General features: G+C 35.8%; 1 protein-coding gene across 8 annotated transcripts in view; it reads right to left on the bottom strand.

Moving 5' to 3' along the window:
- The window catches only part of PPFIA2 (protein tyrosine phosphatase, receptor type, f polypeptide (PTPRF), interacting protein (liprin), alpha 2), a 749,227-nt gene that overhangs the window by 479,323 nt on the left and 246,607 nt on the right, over positions 1 to 23,297 (bottom strand). The window contains exon 1 of one of the 8 annotated variants that reach the window (XM_006871829.1): positions 19,732 to 20,105. The exons of 5 other annotated variants lie outside the window; for them this stretch is intronic. In XM_006871829.1, coding sequence (XP_006871891.1) covers positions 19,732 to 19,812 — 81 coding nt within the window. In that variant the 5' untranslated portion in view covers positions 19,813 to 20,105. Of the gene's footprint in view, positions 1 to 19,731; positions 20,106 to 23,297 lie in introns of those variants that run through there. 2 more of the 8 variants (XM_006871830.1, XM_006871828.1) reach the window with 2 other exon arrangements.

The raw sequence follows: 23,297 nt of genomic DNA, 5'->3' as shown, positions 1-23,297 counted from the left end.
AGGCCAGACCCCGACACTCGAGAAGACAGAGTCAAACATTATAATGAAATGTGTAAAGATCTAAATTTAGAACACCAAAAGGAAGAACACTCTCAGCATTTCTCAAGCTGAAAGAACTGATAAAAAAAATAATAATAATAAAACCTAAACTTATAATATTGAAGGATCTATTATTCCCATGAGTTGGAACCAACTTGACAGCATTTAACAATACAACATAGGTAAAATATTGAATAATGAAGGAAGCATCAAAAGCAGATCGAAAACATATACAGAATCACTGTACCAAAAATACATTGTCGATGTCCAACCATTTCAAGAGGTTGCATATGATCCAATGATACTGATATATAGCTCCAAATTGTGATTAATTACTGCTATTAACATTTATAAACTCCATTCTGAGAATTGAAATGGGCACTGGAGATTAGAAAGTGAAAAAAATCTCCATAGCTTACTAAACATACAGAGACAGCATAATAACCTGCACTGAAGGCATTGAAAAAGAGCAAGGTACCTAAACTTAATGGAATACAAATTAAAATCTTTCAACAAACTGATGCAGCAATGGAGGCACTCACTCATCTATGCCAAGAAATTGTGTGATAAAGTTTGGGGTAATTAAAAAAACAAAGATCCCCCAAAAGAAGGATTGACTCCTTGCAGCAGCAATAGGCTTAAGGATAACAATTGTAAGGATGGCACAGGACTAGGCAGTATAGTTATTTTGTGCATAGGGTCGCTAGGAGTTGGAACCTCCTTGATAGCACCTGACAACAACAACACTTTATTTATTCATTGCAAAAATAGTGAGTACTGTAACTGCTGGAGTCCTAGTGTGGCACTGTAACATAAGCACTGGACCAAAAGTTTGGTTTGAACTACAAGGTCAGTGGTTCAGTCTCATGAGCTGCTCCTCGGAAACCCTATGCAGGGTCGCTATGAGTTGGCAATGACTCAATAGCACAAACTTACAGCAGCAACATAACTGTTACTCATTTTCTCTGGGTATAGAACATTTTTTTTTCAAAATGTCAAGAAATTATATTTATTCCTAAATGGTGCAGATTGAGTTTTGTCTCCTAAAAGCACAAATTAGAATCTTAACCCCTGTCGATGTGCATCTGACCCAAGCCATGGTATTTTCAATAGCCCCATGTGTATGTGAAGCTTGGACAATGAATAAGGAAGATCGTTTAAGAATTGATGCTTTTGAGTTGTGGTGTTTGAGAAAAATGTTGAAGGGACCATGGACTGTCTGGACAAACAGGTCAGTGTTGGGAGAAGTAAACAGGAGTGCTCCATAGAAGCCAGGATGGTGAAATTTTGTCTCTCATACTTCAGACATGTTATCAGAAGGGTCCAGACTCTGGAGAAGCACATCATGCTTGGTAAAATGGAGGGACAAAGAAAAAGAGTAAGGTCTCCAGTGAGATGAATTAGCATAGTGGTAGCAGCTATGGGCTCAAGCATAACAATAATTGAGAACAGTGGATGACTGTTTCATTCTGTTTTGCATAGGGTAGCTCACAAGTCAGAACCAACTTGACAGCACTTAGCAATAACAACATAACCATGAATGTAACCCCATTTGGAAATAGGATTATTTTTCTTATATTAGTGAGTTCACATCCCTTTTAAACGTATCTACTTTTGAGTTACTATAAGAACAGATTCAGCATAGAAAAGTAAGCACCAAAGAAGGGAAAGATCTCCACAAGCCACTTGGAAATAGACAAGGAATCAAGGAATGTCAGTTCTATAGAAACTGTCTGATCTTCCCCCTTAAACAAAGGAAAGAAAGGCTTTGCCGAGAGTTGGTTCTCTGGCTATGGATTTTTAGCCTCTAAACTGTGAGAAAATAAACTTTTGTTCTTTAAAAACAACTACTTGTGGTATTTCTATTACCACAACACTAAGAAATTATGAAAAAAAACATTGTAAGTATTAAGAAGATAATGTGCCACATTCCTTTCACATATAAAAATAGCATTCCAGATAAAATATTCTCTAACTCTGCTATCTAAATCAAAGTGATAAATCAGTACTGGATTATTTAATGCTGAAATCTGAGGGAGGTAAATAATCAGTATTAGAATATCTCTAAGAACATGCCAGGAATGTTACAGTGGCTGACCATTCCTGCTCCCTTTGTCATACTGATCCCCTGCTTTAATGTTGTTGATTCCGACCCATAGATACCCTGTATAGGGTTTCCAAGGAGCAGCTGGTGAGCTTGAACCACTGACCTTGCAGTTCAAACGGCTTTGCAGTCTGGTGCATTAACCCACAGCCCCACACCATCAAATAAGATTCTATTTCCTGTTTTCCTTTGTGCTCTGTTCTCATCTCAATTGCACCATCCTGAGCCCCCTTCATCTCCTTAATTCATTCATTCATTTCTTTCAGGTATTCTCAGCAAGTTGTCCTTAGGCCATCTTTATAAAACAGCAACTTGTTATCATTACTATGCCCCCTTTATTATTCTCCCTTCCTTGCTTTGTTCTTCTTACCATCACATAGCATATAAATATTTATTTGCTTATTTTCTATTTTTTATAACCTTTTCGTAGTGAGTACCTCCATAAGGGCAAGCACTTGATCTGCATTCTGTTTCAAGGTTAGATCCTACAACATTGCAAATGCCCAGAATTTCATGAATAGAAAAATAAATATATCTGCTTTCTGTACTTATTCGCATCTTGAGCTATTTGCTTTCCTGAACACAAACTAAATGTATCACTGCATGGTTCTGGAGTTGTGCCTTTTTAACATTATAAATGAACAGTTGTATTCCAACAGCAGTGAGATCTTATGCTCAGATACTTGTTTCTGAGTTTCTTTGTCCCTGAGAAGGAAATTAACTCATTGAAGAACTGTCCAATTCCAGGTCTACTGAAGGGAAGGAAAGATGAGCTGTTAAGTGCCTTCGAGTCTGTTCTGACTATAGTGACCATGCATAGGGTTTCCAGGGAACAACTGGCGGGTTTGAACTGCCAACCATTTATTGTGGTTTGTTGTCCAGTGCTTACCCAACCGCGCCACATCAGGGCTCCAGATGAGAGTAGAATATGAATTGTTCATGCTAGAAAATAAACATGCATTCAAACTAACAAAGATTTATTAAATGATACAAGGGTCAGCTTAAAGGAGCTTCCACTAGAAAAATTTGACATAATCTAAGTACTAAAACAGAATAATGTCTATCATTCATTTTAATGCACTAAGTAGATAAAAATACACTGGTTGGTGGTTATGTGCCGTGGAGTTGGTTCTGACTCATAGAGACCCTGTACAGTTTCTGAGGCTATATAAATCGTTACAGGAGTAAAAAGCCCCATCTTTCTCCCGCGGAACAACTGGTAGTTTCAAACTGCTGACCTTGTGGTTCGCAGCCTGATTCGTAACCACTACGCTACCAGAGATCCTTAAAAGAAATACACTAGAACATAATAATATGAAGAGATGTAAACATACAAAAAGAGAGAATGATTTCGTCACATTGGTGGTTTCTATATCAATTCTACTCTGATTATTGGAAAGTCAGAGTTTCTTTGCTATTTTAGGAGAACCTATAACGCATACTGTGGTGCTATACGATAAGTACAGAATTACTAACCACAAGGTTGGTGGTTCAAACCCACCAATCTCTCCTCAGAAACCCTAGACAGGGCTGCTGTGAGTCAGAACTGACTTGATGGCACTTAACAACAACATGGGATATAGTCAGCTAGTAAGAATCAGTTCTTTATAGTAGTGTCTTAGTTAAAGGGCTAGAAGGCATTATTGAATTATGCAGTTACTAATTTGAAATCCTCAAAGAAAAATACTATTCAGTCAAGGATAATCAGCAATTTTTAAAAAGAAAGTGTGCACTGCTTTCGAATACAAGAAACTAGAAAGACATACAACACAAATGCAATGTTAGAACCTTGGTTAGGTCCTTTCTCAAAGGCAAAATAAAGCTATAAAATATATTTTTGGAATAACTGAGAAACTTTAAATTTGGACTGTGTGCTAGAAGAACAAACAGATCTGTGTTAGAAGAAGTAAAGCTAAAGTGCTCCTTGGAGGTAAAGATGGGAAGACTTTGTCTATCGTTGTTGTTGCTGTTACGCGCTGTCGAGTTGGTTCCGACCCATAGCGACCCTGCATAGGGTTTCCGAGGAGCAGCTGGTGAGCTTGAATCGCAAACTTTGCAGTTCAAACGGCTTTGCTGTCCGGCGCCATTAACCCGCAGCACCACATCATACTTTGGACATATTATCAGGAGGGACCGGTCCCTGGAGAAAGATATTATGCTTGGTAAAGTGCAGGGTCTTGATGGGTCCTGGTGTAGTGCTGTGGGCTAATGGGTCAGACTGCAAAGTCGTTTGGACTGCAACGTACAAGCTCACCAGCTTCTTCTTGGAAACCCTATACAGAGTTGCTATGGGTCGGAATCGACTCGATGGCACTTAACAACAACAAAGTGCAGGGTCAGTGACAAAAAGGAAAACCCCCATTGAGATGGACTAACATCGTGACACCAGCAGTGGGTTCAAGCAGAACAATTTCGAGGATGGCGCAGGACACGGCCGTGTTTTATTCTGTTGTGTATATGGTCGCTGTGAGTTGGAACTGACTTGACAGCAACTAGTACCAATAATAAGATTAAACTGGAAAAACAGCATTAACTTAAACATGTAATGTGATTGTCATTATAAAAGAGAATGTTTTTATATTTAGAAGGTTATAGATATTTTAATAGCAAGCTTAATTAAACAGCATGCCAAATATAAAGTCATAAAAATATTACTATCTTGAGATTCACAGATTGGTGAGAAGGAACAGCATGTATACTTGCTACAAGCTCCCAATTTATCAGTCAATGCCACTGACCTGGCCAGGAGGAATCTTACAAAACAGTAGCAGATCTTCGCCTACATAAGGGAATATCATGGGTTCCCTGAAGGCTAAGGCACACACTGCCAGTCCTTCTCTGCTGTGGTGAGAAAATACCCAATCACTTAATAGTAACAATATATATTTTATATTTAGAATTTAAATCACTATTCTAGAATGCTAACAATGTTTGCATGTATATGAAAAGAAACATAGTTACAGATCCTGCCCTGGTTCTTGAAACACAGTTGGCATTAGCAAGACTGCATCCTCAAAGAAGAAAGAGCGGAGTCAGACTCAGAGCCACAGGCTGTCTCTATCTCTCTTTCTAGCTTCTCATGGTAAACTCAAATTCCCACATTCCTTACCTTGACTCTGATTTCAGCATCTTCAGCTGGTAATTCACATATTGTGCTTGGTCTAACAGAATTACAAGTCACCTCTGCCTTCTCAACTAAGAATATATAACCCTCTGAAAGAATACAGAATCAGAGCAGCATGAATTCAGTCACAGATACCAGGAGCTTAAAAGCTGTTAATTAAAACCTTCCTATAGAATAGCAATTAACTATAGTCCTTAACTATATTAATTTTAAAACAAAACATTATTCTATTACTAAAGAAGCTATGCTGATTGACCTCTGTGTCCTAGAATGGTCAGTGTTTCTTTCTAACTTAAAAACACTCTAGGATTTTAATGAAAGAAAAAAAAAATGAGTCTATACACTGTTCTGGGATAAAAACATTCTCAGTAGGAATTATGCCTTTGACTTCACTGTCTCATTAGAGCTTTCCTTAATATGTCCTCTTTGTGGTTATGATTTTGACTTTACAACTAGACAGATGGTATTCAATTGCACATTTGATGTTACATTTTCTAACATCACAATATAAAAATAGTTGCCATGGGCCACATATCCATTTTCTATAGATTCCCATTACAAATAAATTTCATATTTCCTCTTTTATCACCTACTTCTGTGCAGCCAGAAGGTTGCATGCCACACCTAACCATCTGTTAATATATTTATTCCTAATATATTCATTTTAACCAAAGAATTAATAGGTAATTCTAGACAATGTAAGATTCTATTAAATAATAATAGATGAGTAATTTTTAAAGAATTAGAATATACATAAGTCTAAAATGACTGATATTGCAAAAGGTCCATTAGATACTGAGTAATTGTTATCATGACTAATTATGATGGTCACAACTTTAAAGGTAGAAGATGTGTACCAAAAAGGGAGGAGTAGTAAATCTTACATTCCAGGAACAGAGGACCCAGGACCATCAAGACGATAGAGCATGAGCTTCACATGGGACCTTAACCAGAGAAGCAGCGACAAAGAGATGGAGGCAGAAGTGATGGCATGGAGAGATAGAGCATCTGAGGACTCTAGACTCATGGAAAGAGAAAGGCTGTATGCTCTTTGGTGGGCAGGAGGCTGGCTTGCCAAATGTGCCTTTTGGTTGTTTAAATTATTATATATTCCATCATGCTTTTCTGTACATCAAAAAAAAAAAAAAAAGAGAGAGAGAGAGAGAGGGAATAGAGGCTGAACTGAAGGCACTGGCCAAGAACAAGTCACCAGGAATTGATGGAATACAAATTGAAATCTTTCAACAAACTGAAGGAGCACTGAAGGCATACACTCTTTTATGACAAGACATTTGGAAGGCGTTTACCTGACCAATAGATTGGAAGAGATTCACATATGTACCCATTCCAAAGAGAGGAGCCCCAATGGAATGCGGAAATCATCAACAGTATCATTAATATTACATGCAAGCAAAGTTTTGCAGAAGATAATTTTAAAACGACTGAAAGAGAACTGCCAGAGCTTCAAGACAGATTCAGAAGAGGATGTAGTACATGGGATATCACTGTTGACTTTAGATAGACCTTCATAGAAAGCAGAGAATACCAGTAATATATTTACCTGTGCTTTATTGACTATTCAAAGGATTTCCACTGTGTTGATCAGGACAAATTATAAATAACATTGCAACCCCCTTCCAAGACTGAAGCACAAAAGGAACACACGAGCAGGCATGTAAACTCCCTGATGACTATGCTGATCTACTTATGAGTGGACATCAGGGAGAGGCAGAAATGAAGACATGAGCTGAATTCAACCATGTTCCAGACTACTGTCAACCTTGAGATAAGAGAGAAAAGAAAAAGGGCTGATTGGTTTGAAGTTTGGGGAACTTGGGAAATCCTAGGCCCATGGACAACAACCTAGCCACGATGAGCTAGAGCTGAGAGTGAAGTGTCCAGCTGATATGAAGTGGTGGGAGGTGCATAAGAACACCCAAACTTGCAGATGGTACCTATTTAATCTAGCTTGGATGGCTTGATGATCAGATGATAGTGGAAGATAAAGAAGTCTGATAAAAGAAGCAAGTGTAAATTGCTACGTTGATGAACTTGACATATACTTATGATTGTATTAGCTCAAAATACCAACTGAGTAGGAAGGAGTCTTCATGTCAAGGATCAAGCCTATCCCCTTGGTATACAAGGTTGATAGGGGCAGGCAATTTAGACATTGGCTATCTAAAATGGGTGGGGGCTACAAAGGCATGAAGTGTCTGGCTTACAAATTTTCAAGCGGGTGTTTAGTTTCAGAGCGTGCGGGGAAGGTGGAATCCCTACTGAATACTTTTCATCTTGTCTAGAATGGGTCTGGTGAAAGGAGATGTGATAGTATTCTTTTGATTTAATCATGAGTAATTGTAATCATGACTAATTGCAACTGTCACAACTGTAAAGGTAGATGCCCTGTAGCAAAAAGGTGTGAGTAGTTAACCTTACATTCCAGGAACAGAGGACCCTAGGACCATCAAGAGGGAAGAGCATGAGCAGAATATGGGATCTGAACTAGAGAAGCCATGACACCAGAGATGAAAGCAGAGGTGATGGCATACAAAAATAGAGTAGCTGAGGACTCTAGTCTCATGGAAAGAGAAAGGCTGTGTGCTGCATGGCAGGAGGCTGGCTGGCAAAATGTGCCTTTTTAAATGATTCCTGTGTGTTTTCGTGTATATCAAAAAAAAAAAAAAAAAAAAAAAAAAAACAGGGACTAGAGGAAAAACTGATGGTGCATGGAGGGGAATGTAATCATTGTAAGGAAGCAAAATACAATGGTTGAATACAAAATCAATGTTCTCCCATGTAAACTATCACTCAATTCACAATAAAAGCTTTAAAAAATTTGCAAAGAATCAGTGTTCCAGAAAAATTAATTGTGCTTTTGAAGAACCTATACATAGACCAAGAGGCAGTCATTTGAACAGAACAAGGGGATACTGTATGGTTTTAAGTCAGGATAGTTGTGTGTCAGGGTAGTATTCTTTCACCATACTTATTCAGTCTGAATGCTGAGTGAATCATCTGAAAAACTAGATTATATGAAGAAGAACATGGCCTCAGGACTAGAGGAAAACTCATTAACAACCTGTGATATGCAGATGATACAACCGTGTTTGCTGAAAGTGAAGAAGATTTAAAATACTTTCTGAAGAAGATCCAATACTACGGCCTTTCTGCACCTCAATGTACAGAAAACAAAAATCCTCACAACTGTACAATGAATAGCATCATGATAAATGATGAAAAGATTGCAGTTGTCAAAAACTTCATTTTGCTTGGATTCACTATCAAAACTCATTGAAGCAGCAATCAAGACACCAAATAATGTACTGCACTGGAAAATTTGCTGAACAAAATTTCTTTAATGTGCTCTAAAACAAAAATATCAGTTTGAGGACTACAGTGCCCCTGACTCAAGCCATAGTATTTTCAATAACCTCATATGTATGTGAAAGCTGGACAGTGAATAAGGAAAACCACAGAAAAATTGATGCACTTAAGTTATGATGTTTGAGAATAATTTTTAAAGTACCAGGGAATGCCAAAGAACAATCAAATCTGTGTTGGAAGAAGTAAAACACGTGACAACAAAGGTAAGTAATCAGGTGTTTCTTTTGGATCTAGAAGCTGGCAACATATTTTATCAGGAAGTAAAAACATAATATTCTCTACATGCATATTTAAATTATGTAAGAAGTTGAAGATGAATCATTTAAAAAATTGTCCTCTAAGATTAATAATGCAGTAATGGGTGAGAATATAATCAGACAGGTGCACCTAGCAGTAAGTGAAGCTGATGAAGCTATGTGGAATGTGTCTAATTAATAACTTGGAATGCTTTAACAAAGATGAAGAAACTAGTGGATATTTGGAAACAGATAGCAGTATTTGTGATAACTGTTCTCAGAAAATGACTTTGGATTTGAAATTTGAAGATGAATAAGCATTAACCATATGGAAGGAGAAGAGAGACAGTGGAGAGCATTCAAAACAAGCAACATCCACATGATTCCATGAGCCTGTCTTGTAGCTAGATATGGATCACCTACATCCAGCCAATTCTTATGTAAGGCAGCAATGCATTTTTCTCTTGTTTTACTCTCTGCTATTTTAGATGCTTAAAATATTCAACTGAACATAATCCTACCTAATGTAACAGCCTTTGGTAATTTCTTAGAGGTCTAGCTGCTTTAATTTACTTTTATTTTTGAGTCAGTAAATGATTAATGCTTTTGCTTTTGTGTGTAAGTATGTGTTTATTTCTTAATAGTAGTTGGTTTACTCTTAACTGGAGCTCATGTAAGCTTCTAATAGTATTGCAGATATACTAGCAAATTCCCAGACCATACAAATGTCATTTGAAGTGCCTAGGCGGTGCAAAACAGTTCAGTGTTTAGATACTAACCAATAGGTTAGTAGTTTGAGCCCCTGAAAAAAGACTTGGTAATATACTTCCAAAAAAAGTCAACCACTAAAGCCCCTATGGAGCGCTGTCTGCTTTGATATACATGTGGTCACCATATGTCAGAACTAACTCAACAGCAATGAATGATATAAATATAATTATAGTAAATACCACAGACGTTGAGTTGATTCCAACTCATAGCTAGCCTACAGGACAGAATAGGACAGTCCCAAGGCTACAAATCTTTACAGAAATAAATTCCTTCTTCTTTCTCCACAGAGACTAGACTGGTGGATTGAAATCACTTATCTTTCAGTCACTAGTCCCATGCTTGTCGTATTACACCACTATATGTATTTTATAAATAACTGTTTGATTTGAAGAACTTGTAATTGCTGCAATAGGCTAAAGATTTTGAAAACTTTTAGATAAGCATACCTCATATTTTTAAGGAATGTTTATCTTAAAGCATTTTTAGTCTATTTACCATTCATTCACTTACAAAATATTTTCTGAAAATATCTCTTCCCAATTCTGAGGAAAGAGGCAACTTGACAATTTCTTCAAAGTAATTTTAAATACTTTCTTTCAGACCAGTCATGTGTCTTTAGAAAACCCCAGAAACAACATTATACCTCAAATATAAATTATCCCTGCACTAGATACATGATAATGTTATATAAAATTGTATTATACTGAGTATTAGAGTCAGAATATTAATATTAATAACCAGGTTATTCTTATTCATAGATTTACTTACTAGAACCTCAAACTCTTTCAGCACAAAATAGTATTTTATCCAAGGCAGATAGAATTTAGTACATCCTGCATTTCACAAAATACTTTAATTAACTCAAGCCTTCTAAAATTAACATTCCCTTTGCTAGAAGGAAAGTATAAATTATACTTAAATATTCTATTTGAAGTAATAGGGAAGGCAGTTGCTTTTTTATTTTATTTTTCTAAATTTTCCCTTGGACCAGGTATCTCCTGAACAAAAAGCTCCTATCCTATTCACAATATTACAAAGTAACTGTGTTCTTCATGCATATGTTTTTCCCAGCAAGGAAATTTTTTTTTACAATGTGAAAGCATATGTATATCCATTTAATCACTATAAAATGAGATTATACTATATGAGCTGTCAAAAAACTCCAAAGAAAAAAGTTAAGGTACCAACTGACAAGAAATTTATAATCTAGTCATAGTGTATTATGCAAAACTTTTTTAGAAAAAATTTCCCAAGAGTAATGTCCATAAAATTACTCTAATATGAAAGATACTGAAACTCCAAAATTGAAGTATTCACAAGGTGAAATCATTGAGGTAAAGGGAAGGTCAAAGATAAATTTGGGTGAAGTAAAAGCAAGTCAGTTTGGCCAAGGAAGGCCGATTAAAAGCTCCAAACCAAACCCAGTGCCATCTATTCAAGTCTAACTCATGACAACTCTATATAAGATTTCTGAGAACGCAAATCTTTATGGGAGCAGACAGCCTTATCTTTCTCCCACATCAGTGGGTGAGTTTGAACTACTGACCTTGCCTTTAGCAGCCCAACACCTAACCCATGGTACCACCACAGTTCCTTATGGAGGGACAAATAGGGATAATTAAGGAGCTCTGGTAGCGTAGTGGTTACGAATCGGGCTGCGAACCTAAAGGTCAGCGGTTTGAAACTACCAGCCGCTCCGCGGGAGAAAGATGAGGCTTTCTACTCCCGTAAGGATTTACACCCTCGGAAACCCTGTACAGGGTCGCTATGGGTCGGAACCGACTCGAAGGCACTTAACAACAACAACATATACACAGACAGGCTAGGTTACCATGAGTGTGCTTAGAGTTGAGTTATCTTTCAAGCTTACCAGTTTCATTTGTTATCTCTTCTTGCAGAACAAATTATTTTAGAATCTAGCAGCTTAAAACAATAACGAACATTTATTAACTTTCATGGTTTTAGTAGATCAGAAATTCGGGGATGAGTCAACTGGCTGGTCCTACCTTGGAACCTCTGATGAGGTTGCAGTCAGAGCTTAGTATGGACAGCAATCATTTAAGGACTTTACCCTTGGGTACTGGAAGAGCCACATCTAACGTGCTTTATTCACATGACTGGGGATCTACTGCAGGTAGTGGAGCCCGACACCTTAGTTTATCTGAATGTGTGCCTCCTCACAGGTCTGCTTAAGGATTCTCACAGTATGGTAAAGGGCTCCCCCAGAGTGAGAAACCCACAAAATTAAGGGAGAAGCAGTAATATTTCAGGATCATATTTAAGAATGAATACATCACTTTCACCATGTATTGTTCACAAAGGGCCAGCCCTAATTCAGTGATTGGGAGGCCTATGAAAATTGTGGATCATGAGGCTATATTAGAAACTGGCAACTGGATAAAATCTTATTATAATTATCATCATCATTATCATTGTCATTATCATTACTTTTGGTAAAGAGTCTACTATGTGTTTGTACTTTAAATATATCATTTCAAATATTCAGAACCTCTGTGAGATAGGTTTGATTATTTTCACTTTATAATAAGGAAAACGAAATTTGCAGTAGTGATGCAAGGTCACACAGCTATAAGTGGCAATATATATGATATATTCCAAATAATTTAATTCTATCATGATCCATCTCAAAAATAAAAAATACCATCTGCCCTGCATAACACCTACTTACTACATGTCCTATCTATTGCTGTCAAGTAGATTCCAACTCCCAGCAACCCTATAGGACAGAGTAGAATTATTCCTTAGGGTTTGTGAGACTATAAATCTTTATAGGAGTAGATAGCCTCATCTTTCTCCTTTCAGTCTTACATTCGATGTTGTGAAGTGCCATCAAGTCAGTTCTGACTCATAGCCACCCTTTACAGAGTTTCTGAGGAGGGGTTGTTGAGTTTGTACTGCTGACCTTGAGGTTCAAATCAACCTTGTGGTCTAGTGCATTAGCCCACAGCATCAGACCAGGATTCCTGGAGTAACTATGTAGTCTCTTAAATACAACACAAACAACAGAAGACAGTCATTCATCAATGTGACCAAAAGATATTGTGAAGCGTTTTTTCCCTATAATTGGTAAAATGCATTTTAAAACAATGTTTCTTTTGCAATATTATAAGATTGAAAACTTTCTTCTTTTTGAAGCTGACTTAAAGATATACTGAGTCAAGTTATTACTGTACTTACAAGAAATTCTAAAGCAGTGCTTTCTTTATAAATGTTTCAGTGTTACTTTTTTTTTTTTTTTTAAAGAATCTGTCCTGATTATGAAATTTCAAATATATCTTGGGATAAGGGCAGAGATTTTTATGAAAGCCAAAGTGACATTGTGGAAGCCTTATTACTGACATTTAGCCAAAGGCATGAAGATAATGGCCAAACATGCCCAGGGGGATTTTTCTTGATATTTGGTAATTGTGTAGTTCTGGAAATACAAATATGCAATATCCCTCTTGAAATAGATACTCATTTTAAACAAATGCTAATTTGAAATAAAAATTTTAAAAGAACTTGATCACATTTACTGTAGTGGATAACTTAGAAAGGTTTTGTTTTATTTTTGTTTCCATGTGACAGAAAAATCATTAATTGACAACAGATGAATATCATTCTTGACATTTCAAAATACTAAGCTGAATTTGGAAATTCTGTGACAAGCATATGCCCTAAAGGAGGTATTAGCTAAAGGTCACCATTACTGAGGTTTTGTCTTTTATTTAATTAACTTATTTTAGGGCAAAAAAATTCGCTTAGAATCCTTGCAATGCATACATCAAATAGAGTTACATACTGGCCCATGGAAAACATAACTAAATGTCAGTATCACAACAAATCAAAACCTTATCTTTCTAAAACCTAATAACTACATACAGCAGGAAGCCTTTCTGAATATTTCATCTTCTAGTCACCCATTATCCTCCAAAGACAAAGTTCCTTTACTATAAAGGCTGAACATTTACTGCATCTCCCATCCACTATTTTCCAAGTAAGGATCTTTTTGGATAGGCATAACTAAGAGTCTATTTAAAAATCTAAACTCCTCACCTTTTACAAACCATTCTGAATCATCTAATGGAGTGAGAATTGGTAGCCTGCATTGTTGCCACTTAACAATGACCCAGTGACTAATTATATATTCTTTATTTGAGAATCTCTGTAACAATTTCAATCTTATTTTTAAAGAAAAACCTCTGGTGGAGGAAAAATGGTGTACAAAATAAAAAGTATAGAAAATAGTATAAGATCTGATTAACCAAGAGCAATTCTCAGAGAGATTTTGCATTAGCAGTCAATAAAAGAAACAAAATATTTGAGAATGTTTGCTACTTTAATAATAATATTTGTTACTTTAATAATAATATTTACAAAGCAGTGCTATAAATACATGTGTTGTGCATTGACGCATACCCTTTAGTGAGCACCTTAATATATTATCTCACTTGATTGTAATGACAATCCCTTGAAGTCAGAATTACTTTCTATCTCATTCTATAAATCAGGAAAGAGAAACTTAGAGAGATATCACCTGTCCAGTAGGAAGCAGAAAACCATTTAAATCTCAATCAGTCTGACCTGAAATAGCTATACTACATCACTAAAGATTAATGAGGACTCAGTGCTCATAGTTGTATGAGAAAATGTTACACATTTTAATAAAATTGAAGCTGATTTAACCAGAATGATAATACAAAGCATTAAACAGAATTGAAATGGAAAATCTAAGCTTTTTATGGCATTCACATGAAGTATATAAATCCCAATATTGCTTAATGGGCATTAAGTATGAGTGAATATATATACTTTACTCTTAGATTTTTCTTAAAATGTTCTTTTAGAATCACTGTTGTCAGTTGCCGTCAAGTCCATCCTGACGCATGGTGATTCTATTGGCATCATCTAAGGAACCTTTAAAATCCTTACAAAAATTAATTCTTTCCTTCACTTATACCTGTACCGCACTGAAACAAACAAAGGAAGCAACATCAGAAATAACAATAGCACACACACACACACACAAACAAAATAATGAAGCTAGTCAACTATTTTATTAGGTCATTCATAGTCTATAGTCAAATGTCAAGTTCATTCAATACTCTCCTCACATAAAATTTGCTACAAAACACACTTTGTGACCTTGGATATAATCACATATATTGTTGTAAAGTGTCATCAGTTGATACTGAGTCATCATAGCAACTCTGTATAGGGTTTCCAAGGAATATCTGGTATGTTTGAACCACTGATCTTATGGTTAGTACTCTGGTGTTTATCTCACAGCCCCACACCAAGACTCCAGTAAACATGTATATTCTTTGTATAGTCACACATTCCTTGAACATCCACTGTTTGTTTACCTAACAAATATATTTTAAAATCTTATGAAACTCACAGTATAATGGGGAGCGTATGTATGCTTGAATTACATTTGTGTTCATAATTGTAACTGAGGTAAGGCCAATATTTTATGGGATTTTTACAAAAGGGGTAAACCTAACCTAGCAGTTTCTGAAGCATTCACCAAAGAAATCTATTGCCCTTGACTCTGAAGATCAAGCAAGACTTTCAGATTAAAAAAATAGGACATCAGAAAGGATTGCACAGAAAGTTTTAGAAGATGTAAAGAATATAGGAAGGTAACAGACCTTTCTTCGACATTAAAGGAAGCCTCATAAATAACGGGGAGTCCTCATATGTCACTGTAGGATAAGCACTGGAATGCTAACTTCTATGTCGGCGATTCAAACCTAACAGACACTCCTCAGAAACCCTACACAGGGTCACTAGAAGTCATTACCGACTCATTGGCACATAGCAACAATAATAAATAACATAAAATCTGTTTATGGTGAAAAAGTGTTGGAGCAGAAGTTAGGCAATGCCATCATCTGTTTAGATAACTTATAGGATTGAATGAGGTCCAAATTTTTTACATTTTCTTTTAAAATCCTTGTTGCTGTTAGTTGTTAGTTGGACACATGTCTGACCTCCACTACATAGGATTCAACCTTGGGATGATTTTGAGTTTGGTCCTCTTTCCGTCTTGTGGAATCAGAGACTGCCAGACAAGGTCCCCACTTGTTTTAAGGAAAATAAATCCAGTTAACTCATCTGGTGATGGCATTTTGAAGAAACTACCCTAAAGTTAATTCTAGTATAGGGATTCCTGAGCACTGACCTAGCCCACTCTAAAGGTAATGAAAAACAAGTTGCAGCAATAAATCAACAGGGAACATCCAGAAATTCAAGCGGATTTAGCAGAGGACATGGGAAAAGGTACATCACTAATGATAACAGATGGATCTTGGCTCAAAGCAAAGGATACCAGACATTTTCTTATCTGTATTTTATTGATTATGCAAATACATTCAATTGTGTAGATTAAAACAAGTTCTGGATACCTTCATTAAGAATGGGAATTCCAGAACACTTAATTTTGCGCATATGGAATCTGGATATTGAATAAGAGGCAGTGGTTCAAATAGAACAAGTAGTTATTTCATGGTTTAAAATCAGTAAAAGTGCATGTCAGGGTTGTATCCCCTCATTAAACTGATTTAATCAGTATGCTGTGCAAATAATCTACGAGGCTGAACAATATGAAGAAGAAAGGTACATTAGGGTAGAAAGAGGACTCATTAACAATCTCCAATGAGCAGATAACAAAACCTTGCTTGCTGAAAACAAAGAGGACTTGAAGCACTGATGAAAAAACCCACAAAACTATAGTCTTCAGTATAGAAAATACTCAACATAAAAAAACAAAATCTTTACAAATAAACCACGAATAAGAATGATCATGATAAATGCAGAAAAGTTCAAAGTAGTTGAAGATTTCATTTGAATTGGCTCTACCATTAACATTCATGGAAATAATAGTCAGGATATTTGCATTGGACAAACCTACTGTAAAAACAAACAAATAATCAACTCTTTGAAGTGTTAAGACACCAAGATGTCACATCAAAGACTAAAATGTGCCTTATCCAAGGGTCAGGTATTTTCAATCACCTCATATACATGAGAAAGCTGGGCAATGACTGAAGAAAAATATACGCTTTTGATTATAGTATATACAGGGAGCACAGTGGCTCCATACGATAAGCACTACACTGCTAACCAAAAGATCTGCAGTTCGTGTCCACCAGCTGCTCCACTGGGGAAAGATTAGACTTGCTGTTCCATCAGAAATTTGGAGTCATGGAAACCCTATACAAGGGCGCTATCAGTTAGAACTGACAGCACTAATCAACAACAACAACATTTACAAGGAGTCCCAGTGCTGCCCTGTAGGATAAACACTGGACATGATAATGTGCTGGACTGCAAGGTCAGTTTGAGCGACAAGGTAAGCGGTTCAAACCCATCATCTGCTTCTTGGAAACCCTATGGATCAGAACAGACTCAATGGTACTTAACAACAACAACAACACTAACCACAAGGTTGGCAGTTCAAACCCACCAACGCCTCCTTGGAAGCCCTATAAGGGGTTTCTATGAGTTAGAACCGATTTGATGGCACATAACAACAACAATAACAACAACAATGCAGATAAATATTTTCCACAGTCTTTACCTCTATCATCATTTCATTTTGTTTGTCAGTCAACCAGCATACTAGGCAATAATACTGTAGAACTTGATTTGGGGTGATAAGTAATTCACAAAACACAGTATCCATTGGATTTTGGCTTAATCCATGTTACAGGGACATTAGAATAGAAAACTATAGCTACAAGTATAATAGTAATATAAAAGTGAGAACTCACATATGAGAAAATTAACTGTTGGCTAGTCTATATTTGTGTATATATGTGTGTGCATACACATGGTATATTTGGCAAAATAAAAATGCAATGAAAAATAAAAGACTGTATTTAGAATATTTCTCAGTTTCTTATTTGTTGCTCTTAACCACTGAACTCCTCAGGTCAAATACATTCTAAATCTTACTCTTAAAATATTAAATGTAAAATTTTAGCAAAAAACAGCATAATTTTAATATTTAATGAGAAGACAGAACTTACAGTATTATTCATGCTAAGCTATCTGAAATGTTTTTGCATATGTTAGCACCCTTGCTAGAGTAATTTTAAAAAGTAAGCATTAAAATACCAACTGCTTCATGCAGAATCAGTTAAGGAATACATTTATGCCTTTTCATATGAGATGCATTTACAAAGATTTAACTATTTTTTTTAATATATATTTTTGGCAAATGGCCTATTAATTTACAGCTTCTCATTTCTTATTATAGTATTCCAACCAGACAAGATGTACAACCTTTAAATAGTTATATTTATATAAATGAGATAAAGAATCATGCATAATCCTGTTCTTGGATTTTAAAAAAGGCAGTGTCAACTTTAATAAATGTTATCTTCACTCTGTAAAAACCATCTTTCTCTGTTCCCTCTCCTCCACCAAAACCAAACACAAGCACACCCAAAAAAGGATAAACAAAGTTGAACACACATTGTCTGTTATAATAACCTCAGGAGTATATCGCATTTTCTAAAATTAAAAAAAGTACAAGCTCAGAGTACACATTTTCCAGAATTTACATTTTATCTGAAATTCTAGAATTTTGACACAAATATAACTTCAACCAAAAAATAAGCAGTTAAAAAGCCATTCCTTAGTGTTTTCAAAGAAAATCACTTGTCAAGAGAGGTATCATAAAGATCTTTACTGAAGAAATCATGAAAAGATGACTGAGCACATGGAATGTACTGACCCATAAACTTTAAGAGACTGAAGTAGAATACCTAATGTCAAAAGCTGCCAGTTACAGAATATTATAAAGTGTGTATATCTCATTGTATGGGGTGTGTGTGTGTGATAATTTTGTGGAACAGCTCCAGGGCACTTGCATTTTCAATTACTGCCACAATTAGCAGATCACTATTGAGAAGGGAATAGATTCTGTAACAACACAGACTTCCACTATCAGTAGACATCAGTGTAAAACAGGAGAGGTGAAAGGCGGGATTAAAAATAAAAGTAGAAAAAAGGGAAAGGAAGAGCATAATTATATCTACTGCCTGCAGTTTACAAAGCCAAGTGACTTTTATGTGCATTTATTCAGAGGTTCCTTTTATAAAATTTCATCTTTACTATTTTCGTTCTCTAGATCTTTATATTCATTTTTGTTTCTTTTCTTCCATTCAGAATATTGCAACTATACAGCTAAAATAAGTAAATGTCAGGCTGGTTATATTTCCATAATGTAAAATATGCAGAGAGAAGTGTTTCATTTCTCCTTTCATGTAATGATGATATGACTGAATTACAAAGTAAACGTTAGTAATGAAAGATACAATTTGAGGATAAAAATGAAGTAGAACTTGATTTACTTTAGACTTAATCATTTTCTAGATTGATCACTGATTTATTCACAGGCAATTGAAATGTATTTAGTAGGAAACAGATTTGTAACTTACATTTATATTTCTATTATAAATCACTTTGACTTTTTGATAACACATAAAATATTCCATGTTAATGAGATTCTACTTTGCTTCAAATTGAAGAAGCATGCTAAATGTGGCACTTAACCCTCTTGTATTATTGATTGCTCATATGTTACACATGCAACAAAATTAAATAACAGGAATTGTTTTAAGCCATGCATATTAAACCCAAACATTGTTCAAAGCCCAGAGGAAATACTTTGCAAAGTTCCATATCTTTTAATTCTATTTTTATGTGATGCATAAGGAAAGCGACTCTATAATGTTCACAGTATTATAGCAATAAATAAAAATATCATAGTATATAACACATCTCATAAACTCTTAAGGATGGCATTATAACAAATTTTAAAACCCCTGTAGAAACTTAAGTGCTCAAACTATTCTGCTTGATTTTACATAAAATAATAAGGCCATCCTATTTACATATGTCAAAACCGATTTAATTGACATGCACGTTATTCATTACTTAACATCTTTTTTAATACTTTTACACTTTTCAACGTTCGTTTCTTTTTATTCCCCTTTATTAAAAGTTTGACTACGTCTTAGCTTCCTAAGTAGTGAAGCCATTTAAAGCACACTTACTTGAAAAGTATAAAACCGGGTCCCATTAGGAGGATGCACTTTAGGGGAGCCAGAAACGTTGTTCATATCCGAGAAGATCATATCTGATCACAGAGACAATATAATCCACAAGAGCTACAGATGCAGAGCAGAGAGCTTAGCGTACAGATAAATCCGTGTATGCATTGAGGGAGGCTACATGGTAAAATGAAATCTGTCCCATCCTTTTCAGATACACAGTTAAAGCATTTTTATCTTTCTTTCTCCTACATTTGAATTCTAAGCTGGAAGGTCATCAGCCACCGATCTTTGGTCATTTAATTCTTTAGACCATACATTGTTAAGAATAAAATAAAATAAAAATACAGAAGGAAGAAAGCGAGAACCAACAATAACTGGAGCTGTACAGAATCTGGCAGTGCTATAGACTTGCCCATCTGTTCTCAGTGATAATCACCTCCCTCCACCACAGTGTAGCAGAGTGATTATGCTAAATATCCTGGTTAACCAATAACATACAGTTTCATTTCAAGGAAGCGCGCAGAGTGTAATTCAGAGGACCTCTTCTGACGAACCTGAAGCATGTTTCACATTCTGTGTAAAGCTGTATTTAGTAATAAATTTTATTGCCTCTTATATCTGCATATTTATAAATCTCTTTGTCACAGTAAAATTTTAATTTTTATACAAGGCTTTATTAAATAGTTTGTTTCTAATGTATAGACTAAAGTATATCATAACTGGTAAGGACATTCAGGGGCAAAACTGAGGATTCAGTAAGGGTATACAATACTAGGAATATTACCAAATAATTGTGACTTTTCTGAACTATTAAAGAAAAACATGAATATAAATGTAACTGTTATCTAATTTCTCCTATCTTAAGTCAAAAAAGCCCATTAACCTTAACAATCAGTGCCATAAAAAATAGTACCATATGTTCTGAATTAATGACTTCATTTAACATATGTATAAATCAATCAATAAAATAGTTTTAAATACACAAACAGAATTGTCTCAACATCCAAATATATTGAATGCTAGCATCTAGATTGTTGCAAAGCATCCTTATTTTGTTATGTCTTTTAGCACAAACTATTTACCCTATAAAAAAGATCATATTCTGATGATTTGTCACCTTCTAGTGGTAAAAATAAATGTTCCATTTACACATGGTTCAAAGGGAGACACTTGAGGAGGACTGAAAATTGAGAAAGAGCCAAAAGTGGTGTCTTCCTGAATGTATCCAAGATTAGTACAAAGATGTCCTCTATACTCCTCATCCAATTTCCCAATTGCTAATATCTTAAATCACTAGGCCACATTTGTCAAAACTAAGAAATTGGTACTTTACTTTTAATTGTGGCACTCCAAGGAAAGCACTGGACTGCTAAACACAAGGTCAAAGGTTCAAACCCACCAGCTGTTCTTGGGAAACCCTGTATAGGGTCACTATGAGTTAGAACTATCTTGACAGTATATAAGAAGAACAACAGACTTTACCAGTTTTCCCACAATGCCTGCTTTTGGTTCCAGGTTATAATTCAGGGTCACATGTTTATTTAGCTGTCATGTGTTGCCAGTCTTCTCTTGTATGTAACAGTTTCTAAGGTTTTCTTTCCTTTTCATGACCTTAATATTTTTAATATTTTTTAAAAGTACTGGCCGAGTCTTTTGTCATATATCTCTCAATCTACTTATATTGTCAGATTTTTTTTTTTCTTGTAACTAAATTGAGGTTGTAGGCTTGGGGAAAAAAATACCACAGGGAGGACATGTCCTTCTCATCATATTACAGTGGGCATAGGGTATTCATAGCTGGATGCTACCATCACAGTGTTTTTCCTGTTTAATGTTGTAATGTTACTATTATTCCATCTATAAGGGTGTTGGGTGGAGTGACAATAAGTTCTATATAACCAATATAGGTAGATAGATAGATGTTGTTAGGTGCCATTGAGTTGGTACTGACTCATAATGACCCTATGCACAACAGAATGAAACACTGCCTGGTCATGGGCCAACCTCACAATTATTGCCACACTTGAGTTCATTGTTGCTGCTACTTTGCCAATCCATCTCACTGGCAGTCTTCCTCTTTTTCTCTGACCCTCCACCTAACCAAACATGATATCCCTCTCCAGTGAATGGTCCCTCCTGACAATATATCTGAAGTATGAGAGAAGTCTGGCCATCCTGGCCTCCAAGGAGCAATCTGTCTGTAATTCTTGCAATACAGATCTGTTTGGTTTTTTGGTAGTCCATGGTACTTTCAATATTCTCCTCCAACACCATAAGTCAAATGCATCAATTCTTCTATGATCTTCCTTATTCATTGTCCAACTTTCACATATACATGAGGTTATTGAAAACACCATGGCTTGGGTCAGGAATACCTTAGTCCTCAAGCTGACATCTTTGCTCTTCAACACTTTAAAAAGTTTTTGTGCAACAGACATGCCTAATACAATATGGCATTCAATTTCTTGGCTGTTACTTCCAGGAGTGTGGATGGTTGATGCAAGAAAAATGAAGTCTTTGACAACTTCAATCTTTTCTCCATTGAATGTAGTTTATTGGTTCAGTGGTGAGGATTTTTGTTTTCTTTACATTACATTGAGATGAAATCCATACCGAAGGCTAGGTCTTTGATGTTCATCACTAAATATCTCAAGTCTTCTTCACTTTCAGCAAGCAAAATTGTTAATGAGTCTTCCTCCAATCCTGATGCCACGTGTTCTTTATATAACCCAGCTTCTAGGGTTATTTGCACAGCATACAGGTTTAATAAGTGTGGAGAAAGAACACAACCCTTTCACACAGCTTTCCTAATTTTAAACCATTCAGTGTTGCCATGTTCTGTTCAAACAACTGCCTCTTGATCCATGTACAGATTCCTCAAAAGCACAATTAAGTATTCCGGAATACTCAAACTTCGCCTTCTTGTCCATAGCTTGTCATGATCCAGACAATCGATGGCCTTTGTGTAGTCAATAAAGCACAGGTAAACATCTTTCTGGTATTCTCTGCTTTCAGCCAAGATCCATCTGATGTCAGCAATGATGTCCTCTTCTGAATCTGCTTGCACTTCTGGAAGTTCTCTGTCAATGTATGGTTGCACCTGTTTCTGCATTACATTTAGTAAAATTTTACTGGCATGGGATATCAAAGATATTGTCCAATGAGTTCCGCATTCCACTGGATCACATCTCATTGGAATGGGTACAAATACAGATCTCTTCCAATAAGTTGTCCAGATAGTTGTCTTCCAAATTTCTTGGCATAGATGAGTGAATGCCTCCAGTGCCACCTCATTCTCTTGATAAATTTCAATTTGTATTCCATCAATTCATGGTGAGTTGTTCTTTGCCAATTCCTTCACTGCACCTTGGACTTCTTCCTTCAGTATCATTGACTTTTGATCATATGCTATCTCTTGAAATGGTTAAACATCTGGCATTTCCTTTTGGTACTGTGGCTCTATGTATTCCTCCAATCTTCTTTTGATGCTTTCTGATTCATTCAATAACATGCCCAGAGAATCTTTCAATAATGAAAGTGGAAGCTTGAATTTTTTCTTAGTTCCC

Source organism: Chrysochloris asiatica, unplaced genomic scaffold (genome assembly GCF_000296735.1).
Source record: "Chrysochloris asiatica unplaced genomic scaffold, ChrAsi1.0 scaffold00175, whole genome shotgun sequence".
Taxonomy (NCBI): Eukaryota; Metazoa; Chordata; class Mammalia; order Afrosoricida; family Chrysochloridae; genus Chrysochloris; species Chrysochloris asiatica.
The sequence above is the reverse complement of the archived record's forward strand: the minus strand, read 5'-3'. Positions and strand labels throughout refer to the sequence as shown.